General features: G+C 39.1%; 2 protein-coding genes across 12 annotated transcripts; one reads left to right on the forward strand and one right to left on the reverse strand.

Moving 5' to 3' along the window:
- Positions 1–2631: 2631 nt before the first annotated feature.
- TPRKB (TP53RK binding protein) lies at positions 2632–10070 on the reverse strand. 9 transcript variants are annotated; one of them, XM_030560386.1, is made up of 6 exons: positions 9983–10070; positions 9221–9318; positions 7915–8089; positions 6964–7086; positions 4613–4789; positions 2632–3233 (listed from the first exon to the last, which is right to left on the reverse strand). In XM_030560386.1, exons 3-6 carry the CDS (start codon positions 8056–8058, stop codon positions 3147–3149), a joined length of 531 nt encoding a protein of 176 aa, XP_030416246.1. In that variant the 5' UTR covers positions 8059–8089; positions 9221–9318; positions 9983–10070; the 3' UTR covers positions 2632–3146. The 9 variants fall into 9 exon arrangements, 8 of the variants coding, with proteins under 8 accessions (XP_030416246.1, XP_030419460.1, XP_030417081.1 ...); XM_030563600.1 differs by having other exon boundaries at positions 9221–9313; positions 9983–10069; XM_030561221.1 differs by lacking the exon at positions 9983–10070 and adding an exon at positions 9763–9852.
- Positions 9650–22036, forward strand: LOC115648157 (dol-P-Glc:Glc(2)Man(9)GlcNAc(2)-PP-Dol alpha-1,2-glucosyltransferase-like). 3 transcript variants are annotated; one of them, XM_030556646.1, is made up of 4 exons: positions 9650–9822; positions 12920–13117; positions 15098–15427; positions 21627–22036. In XM_030556646.1, exons 1-4 carry the CDS (start codon positions 9658–9660, stop codon positions 21756–21758), a joined length of 825 nt encoding a protein of 274 aa, XP_030412506.1. In that variant the 5' UTR covers positions 9650–9657; the 3' UTR covers positions 21759–22036. The 3 variants fall into 3 exon arrangements, with proteins under 3 accessions (XP_030412506.1, XP_030413389.1, XP_030411650.1); XM_030557529.1 differs by lacking the exon at positions 15098–15427; XM_030555790.1 differs by lacking the exon at positions 21627–22036 and having other exon boundaries at positions 15098–17279.
- Positions 22037–22614: the final 578 nt, after the last annotated feature.

Raw genomic sequence — 22614 nt, forward strand, 5'->3', positions numbered from 1 at the left:
AGTATGGTTGAGATGGATATTGAACTTGTAACAATGTTTAGACTTTATGAAATGCTTGTAAATTGCTGCATGCAGTAATCTCACTTATTTTTTCTTTATCACATGGTATACGGTAATATTTAAGTTCCTGCTTTATAACTGTAAAAAACATTTGCTTTGAAACTGTGACCCCAGTCAGGAGAAATTGTCTTCTAAGCATCAAGGAGGCCTATCAAAAGTAAATGAGCCACCATAGGACATTGCAATACAAAGGCTTTGTTAATTGCCCTTTCAAACCCATGAAGAAGCTATGTGCAAAAGGGCTCTTCCCACCAGCTTGAATTCTGGAAAAAGGAACTAAATTCAGCTCACGACATTTTTTTTACTTTTTTTTTTTTTTTTTTTTTTGCTGTTTGGACTCTCACTAGGCCAGAGCTATGAAAGAGAAGCAGAGATCCCTGCACTCAGCCTGGGTTAGCCCTAAAAGAGATTCAGAGCTAAGATTACTATAACTGTCACCTTTTAAAACCACAAAATGTAACTCTTCTCTGTGTGTTTGCTTGCTTTAACCTTTTAATAACTGATTTCTTTTTCCTAGTTAATAAATCTTTAGTTTATTACAGAATTGGCTCCACGCGTTGTCTTTGGTGAGAAATTGAAGGTACACGTTAGCTTACCTGGGGTAAATGACTGATCCATTAGGACTGAAAGCAACCTTAATTTTTTGTGATTTTTGGTATATAGCAACCAACTACCACCAAGTCCAACTTTCTTGGGAGACAAGATAGACTGGAATGCCCAAGGAGACTGACTGTGACTCCACAATAAAACTGTTGTAGTGCTTTAGGAGTAAACATTTGTTAGTGGATTGGTGAAATCTCATTATAGAACATATAACCAGCCTGAGGTGTCTGCCCTGCTTCTTGACGTGTCCTGAGGCTGGCACTCATGTTCGTGAACCACTCTAGACAGCATGGCAATTGCCTGCAGCTCAGCAAACTTGCCTATGTAGAGGAAGGTAAGGGAGGGGAAGCTGCGGGCAGGGCAGGGCACTAGCAGAAAAGGAGACTGCAGTTTGAATGCTGAGCTGCATGGTAACCCTCATTATATCTTGCCAGGAGACTACATGCAGGGAAGCAAGCGATGGGACATGCTGAGCCGCAACACATAGAGAAAGGAGAGGTACTGTATAATCCCATGGGATCCCTAGCACCTTCACTCCCCACAGAGAACCCTGGCACCCTGGCTGCTGTCCTCCTTCCTACTGCTGCTTTGCCTGAGCTGGTTTGCAGCCAGGGAAAGCACATCCCGGAGCTACCTTCCTGACTGTAGTCTTGCAAACCTGCCTTCCACTTATTACCAACTGCTGGATAACAACTTTTTGCTGAAGACTGAGGACTTGCTAATATGTGGAATCTACTGTATTACAAAAAAACCCCTAAAACTCTACCAAAATAAGACATTCCATAGGACATGCTTCTCCCCTTGGGAGAGGATGAGAATGAATACATGACAAGTGCATAGTCACATTGTTTAGTGCACAACTGCAGCATTGTCAGGTACTACAGTGATGACTGCAGTATAAGAACTATATAGAATACTTACCCAAGCACCAAAACAAAACCAGAGAAAGGAGTTAATAAAGGATGATGAAACAGGCAGCTGAGGAACTCACGCAGTGTGTCTTCACTTCAGTCAAAGACATCTTTGGAGAAAAATTATTAATAGTGGTATATATGGGAGGAACAAAACTCCAACTGTGAGAAATTCATATGGGAGTGGTGTTACAGAAATAAATTGTCAAAGAATGATATGACAAAAGGCATAGAAAGAAGATAATTATTTATTCAAAAAAGCAGAGCAAGCAGAATGTCATGGGTGAAACTGCAGGCGCCCATAGAAATTTACATGGATTAGAAGATCTTCTAGCTTTCTTAGTACATGCTATTCTAGTTTTGTTACAGATATCTTGAAGGCAAGAACCTTCCAACTTTCTTTTCGCATGCTTCTACATTCTTCTGCTTCTTTCATCACAAGCTGAATGGAAAAAAAAAAATCTTTACCCATGTCTATCCTGACTATTTTTAGTTCTCAAATAGTGAGCCACAGTATCTGTATATCTAGACAACTGAGAAAACCTTCCATATGACAGGTTATATCAGCTCCTTACCTTTCACTGACACCAGCCTCAATACCCCTTGCATCTCCTCTTGCAAACATCTCTGTGGCTTCTTCCTTGTTAGCCCTTATGCTTGGAATGTCTTCCAAAAATTTGTTCAAGACTCCACACTTACCTCATTCAAATCCTTTCTAAAAACTAACTTCTGCAATATCATCAACAAATAAATGAGTGCATTTACACGACGTAGTTTATGAACCAACTAAATGTGCATAACTAATACAGAATAGCAATGTAAATATATCTCCATGACCAGCTTCCTTCCTCACCTCTCCCGCTTCCATAGAGTACATGTTACCCTCATCTGTCAAATCTCTCATTTGGATTGTAAGCTCCTTGGGCCAGGGACCTATTTTCTATGTGTTTTTGACATACACTTGTGAGTGTCAGGAAGTCACAAGAGGCAGTTTGTATATGCGCTCCTAGTGCATAATGGTTAGACAAGCATGATACATATATAAACACTAAGCAGCTAAAAATATCTCCGTATCATCCTTTATTCTCCATGCTTATGCAAACCAAGTCATTGCAGGCCTTGGTGATAATAAAAATAGTTTGCACTGTTAGTGGCATATCTGATTATCTTAAAGCACTTTACAACAAAGGTAAAAAATAGATTTTGAACCCTTATGTTTATGACTAGTTAAAAGATTTGGGAAAAATTTTAAAAAATATTTGCAAATAAAACTATGGGTAGAATCTGTACAAGTTGTGAGAATTCAAACTCTGCTCAGTACTGCACTATGTGACGCATTTCTGAAGTTGAATGAAGCTTAAGATAAAATATTGCTTCAGTGTTCCTTTAGTGGTTTATGTCCTGTCAGTTTCTTTCACAGAATGTTTTAGTGACTCTTCTTACTCTTCCAAACAAAATAAAATAAAGAAGTGCAAAGTATTTTAGTATTGAGACAGTCCAAAACTAATAAGAATGGTTGCAATAGTTGTTCCTGTAGATTTAAAGTGGATTTTTTCTTTTCTTTGAATGTTTTCATGCAATATCTTTTGTTGACATTCTGCAAATGATGCCATCTAGTAATGTGCCAATTTTTTCTTCCTGTGGAGTAAGTCTGTACATCTGTGGAAATAAAAAACAACATGTAAAGGTTATACAGAGAAGAAAAAAATTGTGCATGTATACTTTTTCTTAACCCCCTCCCCTGCAAAAAAACACCCAAAACAAAACACATTTCTTTATAAAGAAGATATTGAAGTATTTTTGAAGATTTTTTTCCTTTTTAACATTATAAACGTAGGTCTTGTCTTTCAGGCTAGACTTAATGGAGATTGAGGAACTAGACAAATTTTTACATCACAGGAGGCAAGAGAGTGAAAGGTGAGAAATGGAGGGAATGGGACTTTTAGCCCGCACTTAAGCACTCTCTCTTTTTTTGGTTTGCATCTAATCAACTTTATTAACATAATGAGCATTTTGGAAACTGAGACTGAAAGCTTCACCTCGCAAAACTCCTATTGTCTTCAATGGGACCAGGATTCCGCACAGGATCTCTATCTTAAATATTTGACACCTTTGCCCTTCATTTAAGTGAGAGGGCTCCCAACACATATTTCAAAGATTTATTAAAGTTTCTCCAGCAAAAGCAAGGAATACTGGACTTGACAGTCTTGATATTTCTAAAGGTAAAAAAAAGAGGAGATAAAAAAAAAAATATCGCCCAAGCCTTCTTTACATATTACAGAAAAGAAAAAAGGGCACAAACAGTTTTTAAAAGGTCCTTTGCTGGTCATGTTTCAATATGAAAAAGGGTTTGCAACCACTACTTTAAATAGATTTAATATATTTGGAAGAATTTCAGGCACCAAACATCTATTTTATTTTCTAGCACAGTTAACCAGACTCCTGTTTTGGTTTCCAGAGGTCTATAACATCAAAAAAGTAGCAAGGACTTAAAATAAAGGCTACAACATTATTGCAAAATCTTTTTATTTCTAAAGCAACTGCCAGCAGTCTGTCAACTCAGTACTGCTATTTTAGGTCCCTCCAATTGGATTATTCACCTGCTTAAAGAAATTGTAAATCTTTGAAGTATTTGGGCCTTATTTTTAATTCCATGTATCTTCCCTAGAGAAAAACAGAAGGTGCAAACCTGCTGTTGTGAGAAACCTCAAAAAGGACTCAACCTAGAATTCCTCGTATATCCAAAACTCCCACTGAAGCCAGTGACAGTTTTGAATGCTGCTGGATCAACATCCATTGAAAAATGAAATTCTCTGAATAGAAAACAGAAGCAGCAGCAAACAAATACTCCATTTCCACTTAAAATAAAAGTTTCCAATCACTTACACAAAACCCTGCATGGTTAAAGAAAAGTAATGAGTACTCACACTACAGATTTGGGAATCTTTAGAAGCCAATTTGGACTTAATGAGCTAGTTAAGTAAAATATCCCAGCCCCAGTCATATTCCACATATTCCTAAAAGAAACCTTTACAAACCTTTTTAACTTTGGCTATGTCTGTTATTTTGTGGAGTTCTGCTAGAGAAACCTGCTGGCCTTCCACTTGAGATATTATGCTTTCCAGATTTACAGTTTTTTCTTTATCTTCAATCAGAACAATGAGCACTGCAGAATCATTGTCTGAAATACCAAACTTTTTCAATGCATCTGAAATCTAAGATAAAATGAGAAATATTGAAATTGTATTGGTCATTTTCTTATTATCTGGAAGCCAGTGACCAGCATAATCTTTTCAGTCATTTTGCTAAATTTTCCAATTGTGTAACGTGGCATAGTTCCACATCTATGGAGCAGTGCCAGTTTGTAGCAGCAGAGAATATAGACCCAATTTTTACTTTGGTAAGTCATATGGTTTTGACGTCCCAAATAACAAACACTTTACACATAAAGGTAAGAAATTTTAGGTTTTTTGTATTTTTTTGTCAACAGGAGAGTATGTCCATAAATGATCAGAAAACTAAAGTAATTACCTTTGGCCACAGACCAAAGTTGCATAAATGGACAATGACCACTGTATTGAACAACTGAAGTCCTTTTCTTACCTGGGCATTTTTTTTTTTTTTTTTTTTTTTTTTTACACATGCAGTGATGAATAGGATAAGCATATACAGAAGGTTAAGGAGCACGCCTTAAAAGTCTATACAAGCAGTTCTTTATTTTTTTCATACGTATGGAGATAATTTAATTGCTTCAGTGCACAGAGTGTTTAGGGCAACGTTTGTGCTCAAATATTTAGTGGTACAGAAATTTGTGACTAGAAAATTGTTCTGAGGTCACTAGAGATAGTGCAAAATATATTTTGGAGGAAAATGTTTGGTCTTCCTAACTCTGTCCCAACTCTTTTACTTACAGCAAAGGTGAGTGAATGCTTTATCTCAACCAAAGGCACAAGGCCTCTATATTAATGACTGATTATGCATTCGGAATGTGAATTTACATTCTGGAGGAACGCCTTAATAAGTCTAAAACTTTAAAATTGCCCTTGCTTTTGCAAGTCCACTACTTTTTGCATTCCTGGAGTTTTCTGGAACTTAAGGTATAATAGAGAAATATGTGGAAATCTTAATAAGCAGCTAATTAGAAACACAATTTACAAAGAGGGCTTTCTTAAAAAGGAAGTGAGCTCACACTGAGAGGCACAATTGTTTATGCATATGTAGGTCTAGCCACGCTGAAGATTTGCCACATTACTTATTATTTTGGAGCATTTACTGTCATCAGAGAAATAAAAGTTTTTCCAATTTTGGCTCAAAAGTCCTTTGACTTATTGATTATAAATAATAATTGGATATATACCAATCTCCTAGAACTGGAAGGGACTTTGAAAGGTCATTGAGACCAGCCCCCTGCCTTCACTAGCAGGACCAATTTTTGCCCCAGATCCCTAAGTGGCCCCCTCAAGGATTGAACTCAAAACCCTGGGTTTAGCAGGCCAATGCTCACACCACTGAGCTATCCCTTCCCCCATTCAAAAATTAGAATATTTGTTATGCAATTATAATATTTTGGTTATCTGGACAGTTGTCATATTTGCTTGGTTGGTGGCAAAAATAAAGAATTGTATGAAATTAATTTTTGCTATGGACAAAATGGATCAATTGATCATTAATTTTATCCTTGTATATTGGTTTACATAGTGTTTTAAAAGCGTAAATTGAATGACAAAAGCCAAAATTGTATTTTCTGTTCTTTGTATTGTGGTAATTTAAAAAAATCTGAACCTATTTGGTTGACGGTTATAACTAACTGCTAGGATGCTACGTTAATAAAATATGTACTTACTTTGATAAATCAAACACCTAATATACGACATTTTAATAATTTTTACATTAAAATAAGTCTTTAAGAACTCAAGCTAATTTCAAATACTGACAGACACTGGTTACCTTTGCCTTTTGCTGAAGACACTCATCAGTAGTTTAATGCTAACTTGAGCTCTGTCAAGTCTACAGATTTCTGACAGTTTGGGCCAGGATTTGGTGGCAGTTATAGGTAACCTAGTTTTTGAATTTAAAAAAATGACAGGCTGTTAAGGCTACTAATACCTGCAGTCCACAAAAAGAGAAAATTGGTCAATCAGAAGTATTCCTGGATTCTCAGGGATGAACTAGAGGACAGGTCATAGCACTGAGAGCTGATACGTGTGCACTGAAATATGACCAGGGAAGTTTAACCATTGTAGCTATCTAAGAGAGGAGCTAAGTATCTCGCAGAATGGGGCCCTTGAGACAAGTATAGTATTCATTGAATGAATATTTTCAGCTTGGCTGGGTGGATTTTGGAAAGCTCATCTGGCAACAGACACATTTGCTCAGCAAAGAATCTTACATTGTTGTTTGGGGAAAGGTTGAAAATAATTTCTGCATTAAGAGTTCTAGTCTTCATTTTACCAATCCTGTGCAGGTGAACGGCTTTGTTTGTTGCCACAAGAATCTGAAGTGGATCAACAATCTGCAGAACAGAATAGGAAAAGACTAAAACTATAAAGAATTAGTTTTTTTCCCCCTCAGTAAAAATCATATCATATCATCTTAATAAAGTTAAATTTCTCTCAATTACTTCTATTTTACTGTCCTAAAATCTGCCATCCTCACACTGAGCAATAGATTGTTCTGTGAGTTGTCTGACTGAAGTCAATGGGACTACTCAATGAGACAGATAGTACTATCCCTTAGTGAGTACTATCCCTTAGTGATCGATGAATAACATCACTGATTAAACTGTCTCAAATACAAGAATTTAAAGGAATCAAATCCAGCAATCTAATGGGTCAAGATTGTTTAATAAAGTTCTTTTTCTCTCCAGTAACCATTGCTTTGCTATTTTTAACAAAAGGTAATGGCAGGGTCTGAAAATAGTTATGGAGTGAAAGAAGAACAAAGGCTCCAGATGTTAAATATAAGGACACGAAGTCTATTCAAACTATTTCTGGAACTAAATCTTTAAATGATTAGCATTTACTTTGACAGATGGAAGTAAATCATTCAAATAGCTACATCTTCTAGGAGGTGAAGTGAATCAAACACAGAAGGCTGTAAACTCTTAAAGCCCAATCCTACAATCAGATCTGCATAGGTGGACCCTTACACTTGCATGAAGTCCAAGTGAAGTCCATGGGGCTGTGAATAGGCACAGAAATCAAACAATATGCAAAAGCTTGCAGGAATACAAACATATTGAGTTTCGTATACAGTTCTTAACAGAGGAGGAATTATAGCTTACAAAACTGCAATACAATAGAAACAGTTACAATGTGAAATTATTTGGCAATTTGCTTACCATTGCAGGATTTATTAATGCTCCATCAATAGATCCTTCCATTGCTTTTTTTCTTAGAGCAACAGCATTTTTGACATCGTTAAACAAAACAAGAGTCACGCTACAGTCAGGAAACAGTTCCAGTTGATGTGTGAAATGCTGCATCTTGTAACAAAAGAGTGAGTTTGCCTTGAACCTGTATAAAATGGCCAAACCTAGAGTATTTATAAACATAATTAATGCACAGGATTCATAATACTTAAGATAACTGTCTCTTTCAGAATAATATTTCTTAATGAAGCTTAAGTGGCAAATACCATAAAACATGGGTCACTTCACCCTGAATGGTTCCTTGAAATGTGTGTTTACTACTTATTGAAAACCATTGGGTTAGTATGTTTTTTCATTTGCAGACCCCTACAAAATGTTGAATGGAGGTGTGGACCCCTTTGAAAATCTTAGACATAGTCTGTGGACCCAGGTGGGTCCGCAGACCACAGGTTGAAAACCTCTGTTCTATGGACAACCTTTTGCAGACCCCGTAGATACAGTCTGCAGACTCCCAGGGGTTCATGGACCACAGGTTGAAAACCACTGTGCTAAAAAATCTATTCCACCTTGTATTTAGCTGTGACACTCTGATTAAGATTCCAAGAGCTGAAGAAGAATTCTGTGTAAGCTAAAAAGCTTGTCTCACTCACCAATAAAAGATATTACCTCACCAACCTGGCCTCTCTATCATCCTGGGATTAATACGGCTACAAAAAAAATTGCATAAAATAATCACTCCTGTGTGTTAAGACAGGAATTTTCAAATATTTTCTTAGTATGGACCACATTTTAATACAAAAATTGTCTCATGGACCATCACCTCTCCTATTCAGGATTGTGCAAATCACTTCCCCAGCCATTCACTATCAGATGACATCTCAGTAGTTGATATGGAAAAAAATATTAAAGTTGGGAGATGAAAGTTTTGCAGATAGAAACAAGAAGGAAGCCCAGGCAGCAGTACATGACCAGTCACTTGTCCACTAGAAGGTCCCAGTCCTCTAAGATCTTAACAAGGTGCTACCCTGCTCTTCTCCTAAATGGGAGTTGAAGGCACTCTGGGACCTTATGAGAGAGGCCTTTGGTGACTATGGTCTGATTCAGTTTTACACATGCTTTCTTTCCTCCTTTTCTCTCTCCTTTGATAACATAAGTAAATACGATCATTATGCAAAACTTAATACATTGTAAAGAGATTTGTAAAATGTTCCATTTGTTATTTTTACTCTGACAAAAAAAGTTAAAAATTAACTTTAGAAATTTAATTTTTTCTTACCCCCAAAAAACGTTTAAACAATATTAGCTCCAACTATCATCAGCTCCAGGCCGCCGGAGGTTGAAGGCGTGTCTGAGCCGCGCTGGCTCTGCACTGCCCTAGGAGGAACAAAGAGAAAACCTTTATGTCCTACAGCTCCTGTCCCAGTTCACCCCGAGCGCCTCCCATCATGGGACACGGAGGGACACTCAGTCCTGCACAGGACCCAGCCCCCTCCAGCAGGCACCTGCCTGAGGCATCACGCACCCCGGGGCGCTCCCGAAGGGGCTGCTCAGAGCAGGGGGAGCTTCAGCTGGCAGCCCGCCTGGGCACCTCTCCCCTCGCTTTCCGCAGCCGGCTCAGCAGCTCCTTTCCCGCGCGTCTCACCCCGCCACTTCCTCCTCCCCGTGCTGCGGGCAAGCCCTCCCTTCCCCGGAAACCCAGGCTCGCCCCCCGCCATGGAGCGCTCCGAGGCCTATGGCTTCTCCGCGGCCATCAGCGGCGCCTTCCTGCTCTCCTGCCTGCTCTTCTCGGCGCTGAACCGCGAGCAGCGCGCGCCCTACATGGACGAGGCCTTCCACGTCCCGCAGGCGCAGGCCTACTGCGAGGGCCTCTTCCAGCAGGTGCGTACGGGGCTCCCCGGCGGCCCGGCCCGGCCCCGCCCCCGGGTCTGGGAGGCCCGGCCCGGCCCGCACGGGCCCTCTTCCCCCAGCACCGCCACATGCGTCCCCGCCGGGGCCGCTGCTGAGCCCCAGGCCAGCCCCGGCTTTGTGTCACCCCTACCCAGGGCGAAGCGAGCCCCAGCCCTCCCGGCAGGGGCACGGGGCGCCATCGTGCCTTCCCCACGCAGCTTGCGGTGCGATCGGTTTGTCTGCGGGCAAACGCGAGTGTTTCCACTTCCACGAACGTTTGTGGCAACGCAGCCCCGCCCCGCCATGGTGCCGGTGTAACGTCAGTTTGAGCAACCCTCCCGTTTTGCAACTAGCTTCAGTTTCTGTCACATAAGAAAACCATCTGTGCTCCTGCTCAGGAATTGCTGCCGCCTGGTCCATGGGGTTGCAAATCGGGAGGGATGGATTTTGTGGTCGAAAACACTCAGGATCTGCTTCTTCCTAGCTAATGGGCCAAATTGACCTATGGGATGACCGACACCGGCTGGGGGCCTAGGGCTCAGACAGGCCTGGGAGGTGGGTCTGTCACGGGTGCCCGGCTGCAAGACCTGGACGCCCCAGCTCCAGGCAGGCTCACAGGGTGCCCTGTTCCTTGTCTCCTCTCGCTCCCCACTTACACTCAAGTGAAGGGCATGACAGTACTCAGAGCACCAGCCTCCTGGGGTGCCATCCTGGCGTGGTATAATGCAGTGTGGTACCTCCATAGGTCAGGGTCGACTCCAGGTGCCAGCACGTGCTTGGGGCGGCATGCTGCAGGGGGTGCTGGAGGGCGGCAGGCGGCTCCGGTGGATCTCCCGCAGGCGCGCATGCGGAGGGTCCGCTGGTCCCGCGGCTCCGGTGGAGCATCCGCAGGCACGTCTGCGGGAGGCTCCACCGGAGCCGCGGGACCGGCGAGCGGCAGAGCGCCCCGCCGCGCCGTGCTTGGGGCGGCGAAATGGCTAGATCCGGCCCTGCCATAGGTGCTGGGGATGCTGCAGCATCCCGGGCTTGCAGTGGTTTCCATCATGTACAGGGTTTACATTACAGTTTGATGCAAGGGCTCTCAGCACCCGTGGATACCTCTTTGTTTTTTGGTATCAGTCATTGGTCTTTTTGGATGGGAGCAGTGGAGCTGCTGTTGGCTATGTCTACACACTAAGTACCATAGGCCAGGGGTGTAGGGTGTATTCAGCTACAGGGCACAGTGGGAAGCAGGCTTCACCCACAGTGTGGTGTATATAGCTATGCATATCAGTAAAAGGCTCTGGTGGCATTGGCAGGAAAAGGCTTCAGCAGCTTGCCATTGCTGCAGCTGTTCACTGTGATGAGGAAAGACTCTGGTGGGGGGCATGCAATAGGAAAAGTAGGCTTTTTCTGCTGCCTCCTCCCTGCTAGAGTCCTTCCTAGCTGCAGGGAAAGACGCTAGCAATGGGGAGCTGAAGGAGCCTTTTCCCTGCTCCTGAAATCTCTCCCTGCGGCAGGGAAAGACTCCAATGGCATGGAGCTGCCGGGTTCTTTCCCTGCTGCCTCCCCTCTGTGAGAACCTTTCTCTGCTGTGGGAGTCTTTTCCTGTGGCCAGGAGAGGCTCCAGCAGCAGTGATGCATGGGTTGGGCAAGTAGAGAGCCATGCAGGGTATGTACTCGGGTACTTACTAACACCTTTCAGGTGTGTCTGTACTTGTCTAAGCTGTGTCTTACCGTCTGTGCTGCTATATATACCCATTCTAGGGGGCTACCTGTCTCTTCTATATGCCACAGAAAGAAATGTTCAGTGTAGACATAACCTTTTTCTAGAATATATGCCTCCTGTCTGCTGGAGTAGATTAAACTGCTTTGGCACTCAAATGATGTGATAAGTGGAGATGAGCTTATAACAATTCTTGCTGGTTGGTGGACTGAACAAGTTATTTCTGAGGGGGAGCAATTGTCAGGCCTTAGCTGTCGACAAAAAATGTGATATAATGATAGTAATAATTTCTCAGATAAGAAGTGCTTGTTAATAACAATAGTTTGAGGAATGCATGCACAGTACTTATGTTTCATTTAAGAGTGACCACAAAGAAGAAAAATATTGCTTGGGCCCTTTTTTGTTTATGATATATAAAGAAGGCTTGGAATTCTTTTTTAAATTAAGGATTTGTGCATGCTTATTTTTACGTAAGCTATATCAGCAATACCAAGAATGCCTGAGTTTGGATAAACTGGGGAAATAGATGGGAATTGTTCTCAGAGATTACAGAGGAGTAGGAAAAAATGGAGGGGGAAAAAAAGAAAGTAAAAACTAAAGAGAAAAAATCTACCCTAGACATCATTGACAAAGAGAAATAAAGGACAAAGGTGGAGGAAATGGGGGAAAAAAGAAAACAAAATCAAAACCATTTAGTCCACCTTCTGCCAGGATTGCAGGGTTATTCCATTTAGAAAATCTGTCCAGTCAATCTCCAAAGCAACTAGGCATCTACCCTTATCTGTCTCTTTTCTTCTAGTTGTCTGTTAGGTATTAACAAAAACTAAGATTTTAAACAGTCTGAATAGATGTCTGGTTTCTACTTGCAGTCAAGTTTCACTTGCTTGGTGCACCTGATGACAGAGTCCTCTGGTTTGTTAGTTGGTTTTCCTAATAGTTTTAAAGAAAACTATTAGGATAGGGAAACCTAAATGTCTAGTTAAAAAAAAAAAAGGGCAGAAAAAATAATCTTTTTTATAGATGGAGGGGGAAACATTTGTATATAAGAAGCAAAAAAAAGGTCACCAATGCAATTTCTTTTCCTTTTCATGTTATCTTTAGCTCTTCCAGACAAAAATGATTGTTTTTTTATAAAACAAAATCCATCAAATCCTAAAAAAAAATTAAAACTTTTTTTTTTATTAAAAGTAGAGTGAGACTGTTTTTGTTTACTGATCTGACTAATATTGACTATAAAAATGACCAATAACTTAATGGAAAATTAATGAGTTGGAGTGTAAGATAGAACTGCTTATCAACCTATTATTGTTTTTAATTGTTTCTGTGATGCATTTTGGGTTTTCCCAATCCTTTAATCTACTGTTTTTTGTTTTGTTTTTTAAGTGGGACCCCATGATCACTACACTGCCTGGCTTATACTTGATGTCTGTTGGGATAGTGAAACCTGCAGTTTGGCTCTTTGGATGGTCTGGAAGTGTAGTGTGCTCTACAGGAATGCTCCGATTTATTAACCTCCTTTTCAGTGTTGGGAACTTCTACTTACTATATTTGCTTTTGTGCAAGATACATCATAAAAACAAGGTACACTCCAAATCCATTAGAATTACATACAGTAATACATATAGTTTTTTGATGAGACGCTAAGCTATTCCCTTACTGTATGAGGCTTTTCAGATCTCTTCAGTTTTATGCAACAAATATTTATATCATTTAGATTATTTTACTGCCTCCATCCTTTTTCTCTAAAAACAGGTTTTTTCCCCTCCCTTAGGGCTTGATCCTGTAAAGATTTACACTTGTGTTCAACTTTACATATTTGAATAGTCCTATTCAAGTTAATGGGACTACTGTATTTATAAAGTTAATATTAATAGATTTTATGGTCTGAAAGGGACCATTATGATAATCTACTCTGACCTGCATTACACAGGCCTTAGAACTTCACCGAGTTATTCCTTTATCAAACCCATAACTTGGGGTTGAGCTAGACTAGTTATTCTCAGATTGAGGCTTGTGAGCCACAAGTGTCTTTTTAATGTATCTTCTCTGACTCTTTGCAGCACATAATATTAGAACACTGTGTGATTTAATTATTAACCAGTCTAAGGTATTAACCAATCAGGATGTTTTTAGTACACCTCTACACGGATATAATGCTGCCCGATATAACATGAATTCGGATATAATGCGGTAAAGCAGTGTTCCAGGGGGGCTGCGCACTCCAGCGGATCAAAGCAAGTTTGATATAACTCGGTTTCACGTATAATGCAGTAAGATTTTTTGGCTCCTGAGGACAACGTTATATCGGGGTAGAGGTGTATGTTATTAACCAATTGCAGTTGATAAAATAATAATACTTGGTCAGTCATTTTGCTGTGAGAATAATTTCACACACACACACACACACACACACACACACACACACACACACACACACACACACACACACACACACACACACACACACACAAATTTTCCCTGTCATACTATTTAAATGTGACTATAACTATAGCAAATGAAACAATGAATTCACGCTACTGTGGCTCTTTTGGATAAAGTTAATCACTAATTTGACTCCTGAACCACGGAGGTCTGAGTATTTTGGAGCTAGAACTTACTGTCTGGAAAAATATCTATAAAGATTTCATGTGACATTCGTAGGTAAATTGTGCCAGTAGTTAATTACCCTAATTAAAAACTTGCACCTTAGTTCTAGTCTGAATTTGCCTGGCTTCAGCTTCCGGCCTTGAAATCAGTTTATGCCTTTGTTGGCTATATTAAATATCCCATTATCCTCAGAAATCGTCTCTCCATGTAGATATTCTCAATCCAGGATAAAGTCATCTTTTAAAAAACACATGCATAAATCTTTACCAGGGCAGGGTCTAATTTAATAAATAATTCATTCTTTTGGAATAGCTTTTATTTTATATTTGTAGATGGAAATATAAATATAAAGTAACTGGTGTATAAGTGAAAGCGTTTGTTTTAGTATTTTCAACTGGACTTTTTTTTTCTTCAAAGTTTCTTTACTAGTTTATAAAATAATAATGAAAAGGAACTGTAGAGACCACACCACAGATTAAATAGGCTTAAATGACTCTCTGTGGCCAAGTTCAGCAGAAGTTATGGTAACTGTGCTGTCAGAGAACGGTGCATTCTGAATGTCAGAGGAAACTGGAGTAAGATAGTTGCAGGATAGGGGCCTTAGATATGCCATGACAGACACTATATAAATGCCTAAGATAGAATTGAAATTAATGTAATTTTCCTATTTTCTTCAGAGTTTACTTTTAAATCACCAGCAGTGCTCTAATATTCTACATTCTCATATTTCTCTATGCTTTATTGTCTTATGTTCCATATTAGTGTAGCAGAAAGTTGACAATAAAGTGAATGCAGTGTGCATACTAGTATAGTAATAACTGATTCAACTCAGAAGAGATGCTGCTTTATGATACTGAGGATTCTAAAGAATGGTACCCTTTAAATAATTGTGATTTTTGTTCTTTAATGGAAGTAATACTACTGATAGTTTTTTTTTTCTCCCTCTCTCTCTAGACTGTGTCTGGTTTCCAGAGAATCTTATCTACATTAACCCTTGCAATGTTTCCTACCCTCTATTTTTTTACATTCCTTTATTATACAGACACAGGATCAGTGTTTTTTACTCTGTTTGCATATTTAATGTGCCTTTATGGTAACCATAAAACTTCAGCCCTACTTGGATTTTGTGGCTTTATGTTTCGTCAAACAAATATTATATGGACTGTTTTCTGTGGGGGAAGTGTTGTTGCACAAAAACTAAGTGAAGCCTGGAAGACAGAATTACAGAAGAAAAAAGAAGAAAGGATTTCAGCTATGAAGGGCTCATTTTCAGAATTAATCAAAGTATTACAATTTCTTACTGAGTACATCATGTCATTTACAAATCTAGTAACTCTTATTGTTTTGACCTGGCCATACATACTCTTAGTAATTGTGTTCTTTGCTTTTGTGGTAATCAATGGTGGAATAGTTGTTGGTGACAGGAGTAGTCATGAAGCCTGTTTCCACATCCCTCAGCTGTTCTACTTTTTTTCTTTTACTCTCTTTTTTTCCTTTCCTCATCTAATGACACCTAATAAAATTGGAAATTTCCTTCGATCAGTACGGAAGCACTTGATTCAGTATAGCATACTTATTGCTATCTCTTTATTCCTGGTCTGGAAATTTACATATGTTCATAAATACTTGATTGGAGATAACAGACATTACACATTTTATGTGTGGAGAAAAGTCTTCCAAAGACATGACCTTGTGAAATACGTATTTGTTCCAGCCTATATATTTGCAGGCTGGAGTTTGGCCGACTCTCTGAAATCAAAATCTATTTTCTGGAATTTAATATATTTTGTATGTGTGTTTGCTGTCACAGTTCCTCAAAAGCTACTGGAATTTCGTTACTTCATTTTGCCATTTTTAATATATAGGCTCAATATTCCAGTTCCACCTCTTTCCAGGCTTCTTCTTGAGCTGACTTTATATATTGTTGTGAATGCAATAACCTTTCATCTATTTCTGAACAAAACATTTCAGTGGCCAAATAGTGAAGAAATCCAGAGGTTTATGTGGTGATTTTGTACTCCTAAGAAGACTCAATTCTGTGCCTTTTCTGCAATGAATAAGTGACTACAGGCCCTAAAATTAAGTGAAGTGTATTGCTATGTGTAACTTTTCTGTGGATGGTGTAGGGCAGGGATCGGCAGCCTTTGGCACGTGGCCCGTCAGGGAAATCTGCTGGTGGACCCGGACAATTTGTTTACTGGCAGCGTCCACAGGTTCGTCCGATTGCAAGTCCCACTGGCCAGGGTTCACTGTTCCAGGCTAATGGGGGCTGCGGGAAGTGACATGGGCCAAGGGATGTGCTGGCTGCGTGCCAAAGGTTATTGATCGCTGCTGTAGGGACTGAAGTGAGTTGGATGTTTATATTCTTCGAAATTAATATGGGATCTGATTTGCTCTTTCTACATGATAGGGTATTACACCAAATTTATAAGGCTTTAGGGTCCTGGATTTAATAAATATGGCATCAGGGAAAATTCAGAAGTGTTTCCAAACATTCTACAATTAATGTGAAACGAGGGAGATGTTTACAGTCATAATTCATAATAATAACAACATTGTTCTATGGTAAATACTTATAAAACTGTGTTTCCTCTAGTGTAGGCTCTGAAAAAAAAATTATCTGCTATTAGACACCAAGGAAAAAAATAACTGGTACTTGGAAATGTTGGAGTAAATGTTAAATTCTTGGTTGGAGACCAGCACAAATAAAACTTTAAAAAAAAATTGCAAGTTAATTGGTAAGCATTCTGATTTTAGGTTGTAGGTTTTTTCCAAAGTATTTCAGCAGTTAAATATTTATCTAACAGTTATGACCGGGTTTCATAAACAGTAAAAATCTGAAGCAGAGGTCATTTCCATCCATATCTGTTAGAGACCAGGGTTTAAATCCAGGGGAGCTAGGATTTCACCCCAGATTCTTCAGGGGTAAAATTTTCAAAGTTCCTACTTCCCAATGACTTTCAGTGAGATTTAGGCTGCTAAGTGCCTAAGTCACTCTTGAAAATGTGACCTAGGCTCCTAGGTCACTTACGTGTTTTGAACATTTTATCCCAGATCAGTACACCTGTACCCCGATATAACGTGACCCAATATAACATGAATTCGGATACAACGCGGTAAAGCAGCGCTCCAAGAGGGCGGGGCTGCGCGCTGAGGTGGATCAAAGCAAGTTCGATATAACGCAGTTTCACCTATAACACAGTAAGACGTTTTGGCTCCTGAGGACAGTGTTATATTGGGGTAGAGGTGTATTTATAAACTCATAATGCATGAACCTTCTTTTTGAGAAATAAATGTAATTGTACAACAAAAGATAAATTGCATTTGATAACATGACGTGTTCAACAGGGAGCAGTTTCTAAAACACATCATTACACTGTGGAGCTTAGTATAATGAACACTTTTTAAAATAATAGGCTTTCTATGTCCTGAGGTTATATGCTTAACAAGTTTGCACTTAAGTGGGATGTAAGTGTTCTCCCAAGTAGAATTGATTGTTTCGAAGATCTGACATATAATCTTTAAAAATTACCAATGGCATTATTTAATTGTACTTCTACATGTTTTTCATATATTTAGAAAGGTGTACTGTGTCTGGAAATTTTTGTTTTTAAAAAAGCACCTTTGTGTATTTTCAGAATCAAAGACTGCTGTGTCTTTTCCCCTCAGTAAATTACTTTAATTAGACTTGCTAGTATTCTTTGGACATTTCTAATAGCTTATAAAGCAGCTTTATGAATAAAATGCCCTAGAGTGAAGTGTCTCCAAGCTACTCTTTGTTCTGGGACTGAAATATTGCAGTCAGGTCTTGTACTCACTGCAAATTCAGCCTATAAAACCTATGCAACTGCCGTTCCAGTTATTCTGAAATGGAATTGTTTCTCAGAGGGTCAGAGCAGTATAGTTACTGACCCACAGCTGTCATTTCTCAGCTATGCAGCATGCCAAATGTTGCACTCTGGCTCAGAATCCCATCCCATCCATACTCGCCCACCACTGTCTTTGCAACCCCACTTCTCTTGAGAAAGGCTTAGAGCCACCCTTCAATGAGTAATTTCTTTGAGTATTGTATTTAAAGCACTCCCCTGCTTCCTGCTTTCTTTCTTGCCCTGCCTCCAATAACAGTAATTTATTGTTAATCTGTATGTAGCATTTGAATAGGGAAGCCCACTCAGATACTTCCACCTGACAAAGCCAACTGGGAAAGAGATAGCAAAAGTATGAGCTGGGTTGCATTTCAAGCGCCTCCAAGTCTAGCCCATACCACTGTCTTAATTTATGATTTCAGTTTGACAGTTTATGGGAGAGAATAATTCATGGCTCCCATCATTCTGCTTGTTTAATTAAAACAGTAATTAATGGTATTATGTAAAAAGTGTATGTGTAAGCTTTAAATACAACTTTAAACACACACTCCCTAGTTTTGGTGGGGGAATGGAAGGGCTAACCAAGGGGGTTCAAGTAGTTTTTTGGCTAGAATTCTAACCTCTTCCTGATTGAGCTTTCATGAATGTGTGGGTTATGGGAGAGCTGGCTTTTCCTTGATTAGATTAAAGGAGAGTGGGTCTGAATTTAAATAGTCCATGTACACTTATTTTCTGTGTAGCTCTCTTGATACTGTGGTATCTGAATGCCTTTCAGATAAACATAAAGATGGATAGCTTTTGTGCTCTCTTTCTGCTTACCATTAATTGAGAGATCTCAGTTGTGTTTCAGCTATAAAGAAAAGAGTGAATTTAAATATAGAAAAATTGTGATGCAGTCATATTCTTCTGGTCCTGCAAAGAGAAGGGAACCCAATGTAGAAGCCCCCTGAACTCCGAGCACCATGCATTTTCTGATGAGCTTTTTAGTACAGGATACTAGTAATCAAGCAGTTCATGAATGACTATACATAGGTCTTAGAAACTATTTAAAATAAAAAGGATGAAGTTTACAAACTGAAACGCCTCAGCATTTTAACACATCGATCTTCTTCCCCAGTGAAATGCGTTAATTGCATTTTGAATGGATACTATAGGGTGCTACTTCCTGTTCTTGATGCTCTGAAGTCTCCCTAGCCTCTGTTTGCCAGATGCTGGAAATGGGCAACAGGATGGATCACTTGATGATTACTTGTTCTGTTCATCCCTCTGAACCAGGGGTCCCCAGCGCGGTACCTGCGGGTGGCATGGTGCCCGCAGGGGCATCTAAATGTGCCCGTGTCCTGGCCGGTGGTCAAACATCTGCCGAAATGCCGCCGAAATTCGGTGGCATTTAGGCGGATGCTCAACCGCCCCCACGGTCCTTCGTCTGGCGCCCGCCAGACAACAAGGTTGCCGACCACTGCTCTGAACCTTCTGACACTGGCCACTATCGGAAGACAGGATACTAGCTAGATGGACCATTGGTCTGACCCAGAATGACCGTACTTGTGTATCTTACTAATTTAGAAACAGGATTGAATTGAAATACATACTTTTTCATTTAAAAAAAAAAAAGACATTTGGCATTCTTAACAGCTCACTGTTCTTTCAAATAATGTTCCCAACCAGAGGAGTTTTGGTATTCATGCATTAGTAAGTTACTAAAACACAGAAAATGAGAGAGAGACATTAACGCTTTCAAAATACATTCACTTTGTATACATATGTATACATATACATCACTTTTGCTGATGAGCTAAAGGCTCTTTATTAGATTTAATTCAATTTCTTCCTGAACAGCAAATTTAGAAAACAAATGTAATATTATTTTAGCATTACTGTTTTTTTCAGAAATAGAGATAGTCTTAGTCACAATGCTATCAGTTATAAGGAAAGGTTTCAAGACTTACTGAAATCACATTTGAAATTCTGCAACTACCATTAAAAATGGCATTGTTTTAATCTATTTTTAGTGGACCAAGGTTCCGTGATCTTAATAATCCTGGAAAAAAATAGTTTCTGTTTTGAAAAATTCTAATCTTTGTCTTTTGCCCCTAAAATATTTGGTTTTGAAATTTACTGTGGGAGATAATGCCAGCCTGTAATTTTTAAAACAGAGGGGCACATCGTCAGCCCCAAAATGTCTTGTAGGTGAAATGATTTACTGAAGCATTATAAAAATAAATTCCTGTAAATGTTTCTATTGAGGCATCCAGTTAAAAAATAATTTCATCTTGCTAATTTGTTGAAGCAGGTTATGTTGTCCAGGGTGGCAGCTAACCTGGTGTTTTAACAGCATCCAAAAGCAGTAGTTCTAGATTGATTGATTTTTTTTTTGAATAACTAGGAAAGTGAAGGGTGATCTTCCACAGTCAATATTAGGAAAATCAAAATAACTTGCATCTCAGATAACAGAAATATATAGAGAGAAGACTCAGTTTTGAACCTTTGAGGTTACTTCTGCTGAATTATACATGAGGGGAAAAAAACATGTGGATCCTCAGCTCCGCAATGTATATAGTTTAAAGTCAAGAGAAGAACAGGTACAACTGATTTAGCTACAATAATGGTTTGATTTGTTATAATGTGGGAAAATATAGCACATATTTTACATAAACATAATTGTGGTGATCAGCAAATCATAGAATCATAGATTATTAGGGTTGGAAGGGACCTCAAGAGATCATCTAGTCCAACCCCCTGCTCAAATAGAGGCTGAACTACAGGATGGCTTTGCCTACAGTTCTTAATCAGAAAATGAGATTGTTGTTTCAGAAGATTTACAGGGGTCTTTTGGACAGCAGTGTGTGACTAGTCCTGTAGAGTAATTCTATTTTCTTTTGCTTAGAAGTGTTACTTGACTTGCCTCATTCCTCTTTAATCCTTCAACAATCCATAACATTGGTTAATTTTGGATGCAAAATCTACTATAGATAGGTGCATTTGTAAAATTTTCTTTATTGGGGACTATACTAACAACTTCTGATAGGAAATAGCTCATACCACGTACATAATTTCTGTTCAGAATTATTCTCGGAAATCTTTGAGGAGGTATAGTTAATTTTGTTTTGTGATACACACTTTTAAAAATCCTCACAAGGTGGCAGTCTTGAACCATCTTTTTCAAATTACCAGATATTTATTTTAATGACATTTTGAATTATAGTGTCATGTTTCCTACCTTAGTTCCTGTTAGAGAGTTAAAACATTTAAAGTGCTTTGGCACATATCCTGATGTAACTTTTTCAATAATTTGTATAACTACAATGTTTGTGTTCTTATTTTGTTAACATTTTGGTTAGGATTTTAAAACCCATGTATTGTTGCTTATTATTTAAAAAATATTTGTTTTAATTCTAACAAGATTTGGTATTTTGTGTCTGTGAAATCCTTGATTTCTTTTCATACTTGATATTAGAAAAAACAGAAACTAAGCCTGAAAGCTCACTGTTGAAATTAGGTACTTATTTTACATAGAATTTTATGGTGTGTAATGTCAAAATAGCTTTTTAGTAGGAAACCTGTTTAATTTCTTAACTGATTTCTTAGATTAACTGTTTCCCCCATCTATATTTTAGGCAGAGAGCCATTCTTCCATACCTGAGATACAAATACAGCAAACAGACACATTGAGAAAAGAAAACAAAGTAATTGTGTTTGGAAGACTGGCACAGGTGGTGTCTTTTTTTTGGTGGACTATGTGCATTTGAAAAATGTATACTCAAAGGGCTTTGAGCCATATGGTAGACTTATTATGTGTTAAATGTCACTTAATTTTTGGTGTACTTGAAATATGTAGAGCCAGGGAGTTCTTAAGAATATTTGCCTGCATATCTCTAACTCTTGTGCTGTATTAACAATCTTAATTTTTTAAAAAAAAATTTGGCTCACTAATATATATATTTTGCTTTAGTGTCTGCCTCTTATGTGCATTTCAGTGAATTGTACAATATTTGCTTACAAAATATCCTTAGTAAGAGTAGTTTAGAATATCAGAGGGTAGCCCTGTTAGTCTGGATCTGTAAAAGCAGCAAAGAATCCTGTGGCACCTTATAGACTAACAGACGTTTTGGAGCATGAGCTTTCGTGGGTGAATACCCACTTCCTCAGATGCATGTAATGGAAATATCTAGGGGCAGGTATATATATGTGTGCTAGCAAGCAAGCTAGAGATAACGAGGTCAGTTCAATCAGGGAGGATGAGGCCCTGTTCTAGCAGTTGAGGTGTGAAAACCAAGAGAGGAGAAACTGGTTCTGTAATTGGCAAGCCATTCACAGTCTTTGTTCAATCCTGAGCTGATGGTGTCAAATTTTGCAGTAGTTTAGAGCTAAGCCAGCATAACCAGATTGGCTCTGCTCACCCTTTCTAGCAAGAAAACGTTTGTTTATAAGGCATGAATGCTTTCCTAGCCCAGGCATATTGACATTTGGATCTGGATAAAATGCCTGTGGGGCTTTACTTTTCATCTCTAAGGACTTTGTTCTCAATCCTGCAATGTGCTGAAGTCTTGGAACTTCCTTTGTCTTCAGTGAGAGTTTGAGATGCTCCTTGCAGGAGCTAAAGGA

This window comes from Gopherus evgoodei, chromosome 1, assembly GCF_007399415.2.
Source record: "Gopherus evgoodei ecotype Sinaloan lineage chromosome 1, rGopEvg1_v1.p, whole genome shotgun sequence".
Lineage (NCBI taxonomy): Eukaryota > Metazoa > Chordata > Testudines > Testudinidae > Gopherus > Gopherus evgoodei.

Excerpts from the sequence above, each read along its gene's own strand:
- TPRKB (XM_030560386.1), bottom strand. The coding sequence starts at position 8,058 with ATGCAGCATTTCACACATCAACTGGAACTGTTTCCTGACTGTAGCGTG. Across the intron at positions 7,087-7,914 it reads CATTAATAAATCCTGCAATG|ATTGTTGATCCACTTCAGAT; the intron begins GTAAGCAAATTG and ends TCTGTTCTGCAG. Across the intron at positions 4,790-6,963 it reads ACCTTTCCCCAAACAACAAT|ATTTCAGATGCATTGAAAAA; the intron begins GTAAGATTCTTT and ends ATTTTATCTTAG.
- LOC115648157 (XM_030555790.1), top strand. The coding sequence starts at position 9,658 with ATGGAGCGCTCCGAGGCCTATGGCTTCTCCGCGGCCATCAGCGGCGCC. Across the intron at positions 9,823-12,919 it reads GCGAGGGCCTCTTCCAGCAG|TGGGACCCCATGATCACTAC; the intron begins GTGCGTACGGGG and ends TTGTTTTTTAAG. Across the intron at positions 13,118-15,097 it reads AGATACATCATAAAAACAAG|ACTGTGTCTGGTTTCCAGAG; the intron begins GTACACTCCAAA and ends CTCTCTCTCTAG.